Source organism: Microtus oregoni, unplaced genomic scaffold (genome assembly GCF_018167655.1).
Source record: "Microtus oregoni isolate MIOR12 unplaced genomic scaffold, Mior012 000092F_000, whole genome shotgun sequence".
Classification (NCBI taxonomy): Eukaryota; Metazoa; Chordata; class Mammalia; order Rodentia; family Cricetidae; genus Microtus; species Microtus oregoni.
Genome location: NW_024544601.1, coordinates 501397 through 512598, shown reverse-complemented (window position 1 = coordinate 512598; position 11202 = coordinate 501397). Strand labels below are relative to the sequence as shown.

Genomic DNA, 11202 nt, shown 5'->3' with positions numbered 1-11202 from the left:
AAATCAAAGTCTAATGAACTGAAGCTTTAAGAGATGAAAAGGGGATGAGATGAGGAGAGTAAGTCAAAAGAACTTCATCAGTGCTGGTAGAAATATTAAATATACTTTGATATATGCAATATGTATTATGTGATATATTTGATCATATTCACCCCTCCCCCAGGTTCTTCCAAATTCACTCCCCCTGTCTATTCACCCAAATTTAAGTTCTTCCTTAAAAAAAAAAACATTACAATAAAACCCCCCGAAACCAAGGAAAAAAAATAAAACAACACCCAGAAAGGTAAAAAATATACCAAACTATAATCAAATGAAAGCAAACACGCACAGAGAGAGACACACTCATACCCAAAAAAACCTGTGGAGTCCATTATATGAACATGTCCTGGAGTGGTTGATATACCCAGTGTCACTCCATTGAAGAAACTGATTTTCCCTTTCCCAGCAGGTGTAAGTGACAGTTCAGTTGTTAACCTTTACCCTAGGGGCTAGGTTTTCATTCATTCATTCATTCATTCATTCACTTTTAAATATAGAAACAACAGGGTGAAAGACCCTCAGAGAGGACCTTTCCTCTCTGATGAAGACCCCAGAACCAGTACACTCCGAGACCAGGCCACAGGATGCAATTAGCAAGAGGTTTATTGAGTAAACACAGGTACCTGCGGGCAGCAAGTCTTTCGGAGGACTTGCGCGCCTGCAGACTGGGGGGAGGTCTTTTTGTAGGGAAGAGCAAAAAGCAAATTTACAGAAGCAAAAGCGTGGTTATTGGAATGAGGCGGGGGCATGAATGGTTTCCTCTCTCAGCATGGATGCCTGGCAACAGTCATCCTGTTCCTATCTTATAGCTAACCTGCTTTGTTGATATCCTATCTTATTGACATCTTGCCTTGCAGTCTTCCTATCTCTATCTCCTGCTCTCTCAGGCACATGGGATGTTCTTACGGGAGCAGGCTGGCTGCTGATCCGGAGAGTTTTTTTTAAAGCAAACAGGACGTTCCCCAGGGAGCATGCTAGCTGCGGGTTTTGAGGAGGGGGTCTGTAGGGTCTTTCACAGGGCTACTAGTTTTTGTGAATTAATTTTGTGTCCAGCTACTTTGCTGAAAGTGTTTATCAACCGCAAGAGTTTCCCAGTGGAAATTTTAGAATCATTTATATATACTATAATATCATCTGCAAATAAACTTTGACTTCTTCATTTCAAATTTATATCTCCTTGATTTCCTTCAGTTGTCTTATTGGTCTAGCTAAGGCTTCCAGTACTATATCGAATCAGTAGAGAGAGAGTGGACAACCTTCTCTTGTTCCTAATTTTAGTAGAATTTCTTTTAATTTAAACTATCTTTATTATGTCCCTTGTATCAGTATTTCTCCTTTAAACATAAATGGGTGTTGAATTTTGTCAGAGGCCTTTTCTGTGTTTAATGTGGTTTTTGTCTTTCAGTTTATTTATATGGTGGATTACATTGAAAGATTCTCATATATTGAACCATCTCTGCATCTCTGAGATGAAGCCTACTTGATCATGGTGGATGATCTTTTTGATGTGCTCTTGGACTTGGTTTGCCAGTATTTTGCTGAGTATTCTTACATCTATATTTATAAGGGAAAATGGTCTGTAATTATCTTTATTGAGTCTTTATGTGGTTTGGGTGTCTGTGGTTTGAGTTACTGTGGCCTCATAAAACAAATTAGGCAATGTTCCTTCAGTTTGTACTTTGTGGAATAATTTGAAGAGTGTCTACATTAAGTCTCCTTTGGAAGTTGGCAGAATTCTACTCTAAAACCACCTAGCCCTGGGCTTTTACACACACGCACAGGGGATTTTAATGACTGCTTCTATTTCACTGTGAGTTCCCAATCTGTTTAATTTGCTTCTCTGGTCTTGGCTTAACTTTGGTAAGTGGTACCTATGGAGAAAATTATCTATTTCTTTTATATTTTCCAATTTGGTGGAGTACAGGTTTTTAAACATGTCCTTATTTTTCTGTGGATTTTCTCAGTCTTTTATGTCCCCCTTTTATTTCTAATTGTGTTAATTTGGATATTCTCTCTCCACCTTTTAGTTAATTTGTATAAGGGTTTGTCCATCTAGGATTTTCCCAGGAGCCAACTCTTTGTTTCATTGATCCTTTACATTCTATTTGTTTCTATTTTATTGATTTCAGCCCTAAGTTTATTTCTCGCCATTTACTCCTTTGGGGTATGGTTTTCTTGTTTTGTTCTAGAGCTTTTGGGTGTGCTTTTAAGTTGTAGTATGAGATATCTCCAAAATTTTTATGTAGACACATAGTACTGAGAACTTGCCTCTTAGAACAGCCCTCATACAAGCTTAGGTGTGTAATATATTCATTTTATTCAATTCTAGAAAGACCTTAGTTTCTTTATTAATTTCTGTTTTGATCCATGTGGTGGTTTGAATGACAGTAGCCCCTATAGGCTCATAGATTTGAACAGTTGGTCACCAAGGAATAATACCATTTGAGAAGGATTAAGTACAGGTTTTTAAGCATGTCCTTATTTTTCTGTGGATTTTCTCAGAGTCTTTTATGTTCCCCTTTTATTTCTAGTTGTGTTAATTTGGGTATTCTCTCTCCACCTTTTAGTTAATTTGTGTAAGGGTTGTATGTGGCCTTGTTGGAGGAAATGTGTCAGTGGGGGTGGGCTTTAAGGTTTCAAATGCCCACATGAGGCCCAGTCTCTCTCTCTCTCTCTCTCTCTCTCTCTCTCTCTCTCTCTCTCTCTCTCTCTCTCTCTGTGAGTGTGTGTGTGTGTGTGTCTCCCTCTCCCTCCCTTCCTCCCTCTCTCTCTCTTTCTCTCTCTCTCCCTCCCTCTTTCCCTCCCTCCCTCTCCCCCCTCTCTGTCTGCCTGAGGATCAGGATGTAACAGTCTCAGCTACTGCCTACCAACATGCCTGTCTGCTTCTCACCATGATGATAATGGACTACTTGTCTGAAACTGTAAACAAGTCCCCAGTTAAATGCTGTTTTTATAAGTGTTGTCTTGTTTGTGGTATCTCTTCACAATAATAGAACAGTGACTAAGACAAAGATACAGTCCCCAAAGTTATTCCCTCTGAGCACATTTGACTTAATTATGAAAAAACTTTAAAAAAGAAAAAAATACTTTTTTATTCTTTCCCAAAACAAAGAGTACTTAGAATGCCCGGGAAAACAGTGTTTTGAAAACCCAGAGTCTATCTCTCCTTCCCAGACAAGGCTGTGCTCCCAGCGAACATCCGTGTGCACCGCGACCCCTGCTGGACATGTTCTTCTCTGCAGTCACCTCACAAACAGCAGACAAAGAGGCTCAGGACAATGCACAGCACAAGGTCAGGGACTCAGCTCTGCCCTCTTGGGGATGAATGAAGCCAGGCACGATCTCCAGAGGTGCCCCAGAGACAAACTGGACAAGAAGCAGAAACCCAGCTACGTGGAGCCAGTTGGCACCTGCATCTCAGCCCTCAGAAACACCATTCTCTACCGGAACAATAAAACTGGTCCTGGAGGATTAAGACTCTAATGACGGGCATCCGTGAGAGAACCTCGCGGCCCTCAGTCTCCTGTGCTGTCTTCCTGCCATGGAATCCATAGCGCCTCAGCTCCCAAGACAAATCAGGAAACTGTTTATAAAGGGGATCAGATTGGAGAATCTGGGAGGAGAAACTGGAGGTAGGCAATAGGAGAAGAAGGGGGAGGGAAAGCAGATAAGAGAGTGGATTGTAGAACTTTAAGACAATTCTGAAGCCATTTCTGACAACTCTCAGTACTTCCCCACCTCCCCTGGGAACCAAGGACATAACAGCTATGCATGCACGTACTGAGATGTTGGGAACTTTCCATCTCCCTGAATAGGGGCAAGATAACCCTTAGGTGTTGACTCAGTTACCGATGTTTTGACTTAGTCCCTGGGAAGGGGCAAAGTGACCCCCAGAAGTTTCCCCTTACCTCATCTGATCTGGCAACCACTCTCCAGCCAATTATTGGTAATAGACTTTTTATTTATTTATTTATTTATTTATTTATTAAAGATTTCTGTCTCTTCCCAGCCACCGCCTCCCCTTTCCCTCCCCCTCCCCTAATTAAGTCCCCCCCCTCAGCCCGAAAAGCAATCAGGGTTCCCTGTCCTGTGGGAAGTCCAAGGAACCCCCCACCTCGATCCAGGTCTAGTAAGTTGAGCATCCAAACTGCCTAGGCTCCCACAAAGCCAGTACGTGCAGTAGGATCAGAAACCCAGTGCCATTGTTCTTGAGTTCTCAGTAGTCCTCATTGTCCGTTATGTTCAGAGAGTCCGAGCAAGGAACTCAGGACCATGAGGGGTGCACCCACACACTGAGACAATGGGGATGTTCTACTGGGAACTCACCAAGACCAGCTGGCCTGGGTCTGGAAAAGCCTGGGATAAAACCGGACTCTCTGAACATAACGGTAATAGACTTTTTGAATAAGCCAATCATAATAGTTAAAGGACAACCCCCAGACACCCCTTCCTTCTGTGGTTTTTCCCTTTAAAAATAGCCTGTACCAGACATCGGGGCTTGTAGCCTCCCGACTGCTGGAGGACCCTGTCATGACAGAATTAATAAAATCCTCATGCTTTTACATCAGCTGTAGTGAGAGATGGTCTCTTGGGGTGACTCCTCCTCCTCGGTGATTGGACACTAGGATCCAACATTTGATTCCCTGACCGGGAAAATGAGTTGCTCCCAGACCCACTCTAGATCCAGTTGGAGGTATGAATGAGCTCATTTTTATGTCTGTCTGTTTGTGTATTGTGTTTCTGTTTCTGTGTAATTGTGAATCAGTAATTTGAAAATTGAACCTGTGCAGGGTTCAATACATTGAAACAGGACCAAGAGAGGGGACAGACCTCTGGCCCTGAGCCCTGAAAGACTTTTCACGGGCATTAGTGGGAGGGAGGGGTGACCAGGTCACCCTAGTCCCCGGAGGAGGCATGATCCTCCATCTGTATTTTTGGATCTGCTGCCGCGCAGCTTCTGATTTTGAATCTATGTCTGTCTTTTTGTTCTTGTGTATTTTCAGTTCTGCACCAGAGTGGTGGTGAGAGCACCAGCTTCTGGTTTTGAGTTTGTGTCTGGTTTTGAGTTTGAGTTTCTGAGTTTGTGTATTTTTGTTCTTGTGTATCAGTTTGTCTTTGATAAAATGGGACGACAATTAACTACCCCTTTGACCCTGACTTTAGATCATTGGAAGGAGGTTAAAGATCGAGCTCGTAATCAATCTGTGGAAATCCCAAAGAAACGCTGGCAGGCATTCTGTTCCTCAGAATGGCCCACTTTTGAGGTGGGCTGGCTGTGAGACGGGACATTTAACTTGGATACTATCTTACAGGTCAAGGAAAAAATCTTCCAAACCTGCCCTCATGGCCACCCAGACCAGGTTCCCTACATCATTACCTGGGAAAGCTTATCCAGAGACCCCCCACCATGGGTCAAGCCATTTGTCCCACCTGTAGGGACTCAGAACCCGATAAGGGCCACAAGGCCATCATCAGCTCCCCTGATTTGGAAAGCAGAGACAGCAATGGCAGTTGCCCCTCCTCCGAGCCTTTTGTCTTCTCTTTCCTGTACAGGAACGAACAAAGCCCAGAATCCAGGCACCTCTTGTTCTTCCTGATACCCAGCCAAGCTCCTCCGGCATGGCAGACTTCTCCCTCCCCTGTCCCCACATAGACACTGAGTGCTGAAGTTTCCAGGACTAGGGCCCAACCAGCGGGGCTCCTCAGGAACCAGTGTGGAGGAGGGAGAAGAAAAAGGGGAGGGAATCTCCCAAACATTCCCCTTTTTCTCAGACCCTCAGGCTATGACTGGACTATAGAATCTGTTCTGACTACCCACCAGCCCACTTGGAATCTCAATACAGCAGCAGGTAGGGGGTGGCTATCTCAGGGGGTTGGTTGCAAGGCATCCCACTCATTTGGTCAAGGTAAGAGAGGTTCTTCAGGGGCCAGTTAGACCAACAGTTGTGTTTCTTAAGATTTCCAGGCGTTTTACTCCCTTTGACCAAACCTCTGATAGGCAGTAGGCAGCTGGAGCTATGGCCTTCATAGAGCAGTCAGCACCAGAGATAAGGAGAAAGTTACAGTGGTTAGATTTAAATGAAGGGACTGAGTAAGTGTTTTAGAAGCAGGAGGCAGAGAAAGTGAAAAGAAAGTGAGGGAGGCAGGCAGCAAAAGAAAGAGGACCAGAGGGATCATAATCAAGAAAGAAATCGGTAAACAATTTTGGCCACAGTGGTAGGAGAAAAAGAAGAGAAAGAATTAGGCAGATAGGGAGGCAACAGAAAACAGCAGCTTCAGAGACTGCGCGCCTCAGACAGAGCAGCCCTTGACCTGGCCGAATGCAGACTTGTGGGACCACTGCCTGGGCCCAGTGACAAAAGAAAACAAACAGTGAAGAGGAGAAGCCCTACAGCCGCACAAAGAGACTCTTCCTAAAGAAGCTGCTGAGCAGAAGTGAGGGGTGGAGAACGGCACCGAGCACAGCCCACCTGAGAGGCCTACTCAGAGGCCACGGTGACCACGCTGGAGCACAGCAGCCTGACACCCTACGTTCCTTACGCTGTGCACCCAGGCTGGGTGTACAAGAATAAGGGGAGGGGTTCCCCCTCGCTGTGTCTAAAACATTTGACTGTGGACACAAGGGCTGAGCACTCTATGTGGAAACAACCATTATGAACTGTAGATCTGGGAACTATAGGGTTGGGGGAAAGGACCAGTGACTCTGAGTGTCCCATACCCTTCATTAGAAAGAGACTTGCTGACAAAGTCAAAGGCCCAGATTAGGTTTAGGTGATCAAAAGCCTTTTTGTTTTCACTCCTTGCTGTTCCCGAACGTTGCAGGGAAAAGCAGGCTGCTCTCAGCCTTAGCCATGCCCACCTCGCTGAGGAAGCTGCCTTGGTCTGAGGAAGCTGCCTTGGTCGCAGCCCAAGCCCAGCCCAAGCCCAGGAACTCTGCTTAGAGCCGCCTGCCCGTCTCCGCAGGCAGCGACTGACTGAAGTGAGGAGGGGCCCGGTAGGTGCTGGAGCCCAATTCCAAACAGCCTTCCCGAGCTGCTTGCAAGTTTCACAGAGAACAACTGCTCCCAGCTCTCAGACCGCAGCTTCAAACAAAGCTGCCCAAACAGAGCCGGTTATGGTGGCCGAGATGAGCAGACTTACAGATGGCAGCAGTTTCCTCAAAGATGGTGAGCGCAAAGTGGGGGGCGGCGGTGGTAGATGGGCAAGACATCATATGGGCAGCGGCACTGCTGCCAGGGACCTCAGCCCAAATGCAGAATTAATAGCCCTGATCAAGGCACTAGAGCTATCAGAAGGACAAAAAGTAAACATCTACACGGATAGCCATTATGCGTTTGCAACGGCCCACATCCACAGGGAGATCTATAAGAGGCGGCGATTGTTAACATCTGCCGGAAAGGAGATTAAAAACAAGACTGAAATCTTGGCGCTATTGAAGGCCCTCTTTCTCCTCAAAAAAAAAAAAAAAAAAAAAAAAAAAAAAAAAAAAAAAAAGGCAATGACCTTGTAGCCAGAGAAAATCGTATGGTGATAAGGTAGCCAAGCATGCTGCACTGGGCACAAGAATATTGTCTCTGATGGAGATACCAGATTCTCCAGAGTCAGAGAATTAGTTCCAATACTCTGCCCAGGATCTAGAAACTTAATGCAGACTTTGATGAACAACAAAAAGCTTGAAAGTTTCGGGACAAAATCATGTTACCCAAGAAGGATGCCTCTGAGCTGGTAGCCCAAACGCATCGATGGACTCATTTAGGGAAAAAAAAAGATTAAATCTCTAATAAAAAAGACAGATTTTTTATATTCCAGGCCTTAACTCCCTCATACAGCAGATAATGTCGACTTGCGTCCCCTGAGCCAAGGTAAATGCAGGGCGTCAGAATGCCCCGGAGGGCATTAGAATAAGGGGAGACTGACCTGGTACACATTGGGAAGTGGACTTCACTGAGATAAACCGGGAAAATATGGTAATAAATATCTCCTAGTTTTTATAGACACCTTCTCCGCTTGGACAGAAGTTTTTCCTACCAAATGAAAAATAGCTCAATTGGTAGTAAAGAAAATAAAGAAGAAATCTTCCTGAGGTTTGGCCTGCCCAAGGTAATCGGGATTGTTGGTAAAACTGCTTTGTTGCCCAGATAAGTCAGGATGTGGACAAGACTGGGGAAAAAATTACTGACCCCAGAGTTCAGGACAGGTGTGTGTGTGTGTGTGTGTGTGTGTGTGTGTGTGTGTGTGAGAGAGAGAGAGAGAGAGAGAGAGAGAGAGAGAGAGAGAGAGAGAGAGAGAGACCGGCGAGGAATGACTGGGCAGCCCCCCCTTTCCTTTGTCCTGTTCTGGGTCTGAAACCCCCTTTCAGGATCCTATGTAAAACAGTATATAACCCTAATGCTGTTCTTCCCAGACTGTTATCTATCAATCTGAACCAGCCCGGGCACCCGGAAATCTCGCATCCGTTCCAGAATTGTGACTCCTGGGGTATATCTGGAGGGACGTGAGAAAAGCGCAGCAAAATCTCCACAGCCAGAACAGCAACCGCCAGCTCACATCTGTTTGTGCCGCAATCCACGCCTCCTTAAGCTCTTTTGCTTTGTTATCCTGGCCCATCTGTAACAATCCCCATGCACCCCAGAAACTGGCTTGGCAGATTTCCTCACAAACCGGAGAGGTACTATGGACCAATTCCAAAACAGATGATTTCTGCCAACTAGTAGCAGAGCTAGCCTCCTGGGATATCCGAGATGCATATCCCCCACAGCTGTCCCTGGAGGCTGGCAGAAGATTTTCCCCTGTAGGAAATATTCGGGTACAGGGGTCCAGAACACAGATGCCACTTGGGAAAGCTGTATTTTTATACTGTGGTGCCTGAAAATGTAAAACTACTGGGGACGCTTATTGAAAACCTAGTTCTTTCTGGAACTGGATAACTGTTGGTAAAAATTATACTTCCAAAGCAATGCTCCATGTGGAGCACAGGGACCTGTCACATCTCCCACACTTGTCTCCCAGGGGCAAGCAGCAGGACTGTCTCCATGGGTGTCAGGAAGGACTTGGGGCATGCAATGGTATTTCCCAAACAGGATACAGCAGCAAGATTTAGGTGCCACCTTCACCATTAAGCTAAAGAAAGAGAAGCAAGTACTATCTGACCAGGACCTGCTGCTGCCAGCTGGACTAAGCTACTCTCCCTGCTTCTCTGCCGGCACCTCCCACCACCAGCCAAGGACTATTCAACCTTGTGCAGGGAGCCTTTTCCTTGCTAAATAGTACTGAGCCCAGCTTGACACAATCTTGCTGGCTATGCCTGTCAGCAGGATCTCCCTATTACGAGAAAATAGCCTCATCTGGCAGTTTCAACACTCATACGTCCTGTAGATGAGGGCAACAGAAAAAGTTAACCTTAACAAAACTATGTTTGGGGACTCCAACCCCTCAATATCAGTACCTGTGTAACCTAACTCTCCCAGATCCCAAGAGGACAGGAAACTGGTACTTGATGACCTCTATTGATTTATGTTGCACCAGCAACATTGGTTTAACCCCTTGTATCTTTGATGATACTGCTAATTTCTGTGTACTGATCCAATTAGTCCCCCAAATTTACTAATATCCCAGGATTGGGATATTTGACCAAATAAGAGGGGGAAATGTAGAACTTTAAGACAATTCTGAAGCCATTTCTGACAACTCTCAGTACTTCCCCACCTCCCCTGGGAACCAAGGACATAACAGCTATGCATGCACGTACTGAGATGTTGGGAACTTTCCATCCCCCTGAATAGGGGCATGATAACCCTTAGATGTTGACTCAGTTACCGATGTTTTGACTTAGTCCCTGGGAAGGGGCAAAGTGACCCCCAGAAGTTTCCCCTTACCTCATCTGATCTGGCAACCACTCTCCAGCCAATTATTGGTAATAGACTTTTTGAATAAGCCAATCATAATAGTTAAAGGACAACCCCCAGACACCCCTTCCTTCTGTGGTTTTTCCCTTTAAAACTAGCCTGTACCAGACATTCAGGGGCTTCTAGGCTTTCAACTGCTGGAGGACCCTGTCATGACAGAATTAATAAAATCCTCATGCTTTTTTTTTTTTTTTGATTTTTCGAGACAGGGTTTCTCTGTAGCTTTTTGGTTCCTGTCCTGGAACTAGCTCTTGTAGACTAGGCTGGCCTCGAACTCACAGAGATCCACCTGCCTCTGCCTCCCAAGTGCTGGGATTAAAGGCATGCACCACCATCGCCCGGCCAATCCTCATGCTTTTACATCAGCTGTGATGAGAGATGGTCTCTTGGGGCGACTCCTCCTCCTCGGTGATTGGACACTAGGGTCCAACAGGATGAAATCTTCATGTTCCACTCCCTGAAGCCATCCCTTCATTTAGATCCCTCCCAGGAATACCTAACAGCTTGGGTTTTATTTGATTCTAGACGTGGCCAAATTGACAACCAAGACTACCATCACCGTACCCATGGTGAATGGTTAAATCCTATCCTTACCTCGAAATGTGAAAGAATTCCTCTTTATCGTAATTCAGTTTACTGCTCTGGTGTCTCCATCACTTACACTTTCGACCAAGGACTGTCTCCTTTTACCAAATTTGAATCAGGGGCTTTCTGTAATCTTTTTCCCCATGATTCCCCAACATTAGGCTTATTCATTAGTTCAGTGCCTCTCGAGTTTTGAACCTACATATGTTGCATGGGTGTGGCAATCTGACTGTAATCCCAATGCTCAGAACAAACATAAAAAACTTCCATATTGTCGGGCAGTAGTAGCGCACGCCTTTAATCCCAGCACTCAGGAAGCAGAGAGAGGCAGATCTCTGTGAGTTTGAAGCTAGCCTGGTCTACAGAGCAAGTTCCAGGACCGGCTCCAAAGCTACAGAGAAACCCTGTCTCAAAAATAAATAAATAAATAACTTCCATATCGAGACAGCTAACTAGACTAGCCAAATCATTGAGTCATTGAGTTCTGGCTTCAGTTAAGAGACACTGGCTTCACTATCACACCAATCATTATCTCGAATTTCACCATAGAGTCTTTGTCTGGTGACGGATGGAGATAAAATCCCTCATCAGAGCAAGGGACTGAGCCCCAAGGTCCAATTGAAGAGCAGAAGGAAGGAGAAGATGAGCAAGGAAGTCTGGACCATGAGGGGTT

At 45.3% G+C, this 11202-nt stretch overlaps 1 protein-coding gene across 1 annotated transcript in view; it reads left to right on the top strand.

Moving 5' to 3' along the window:
• The first annotated feature begins 7153 nt into the window (after positions 1 to 7153).
• Positions 7154 to 11202, top strand: part of LOC121442547 (kelch-like protein 24) — a 40143-nt gene continuing 36094 nt past the window's right edge. The window contains exons 1-2 of the mRNA XM_041644128.1: positions 7154 to 7419; positions 8444 to 8517. Of these exons, the coding sequence (XP_041500062.1) occupies positions 7154 to 7419; positions 8444 to 8517 (340 nt within the window). The remainder of the gene's footprint in view (positions 7420 to 8443; positions 8518 to 11202) is intronic.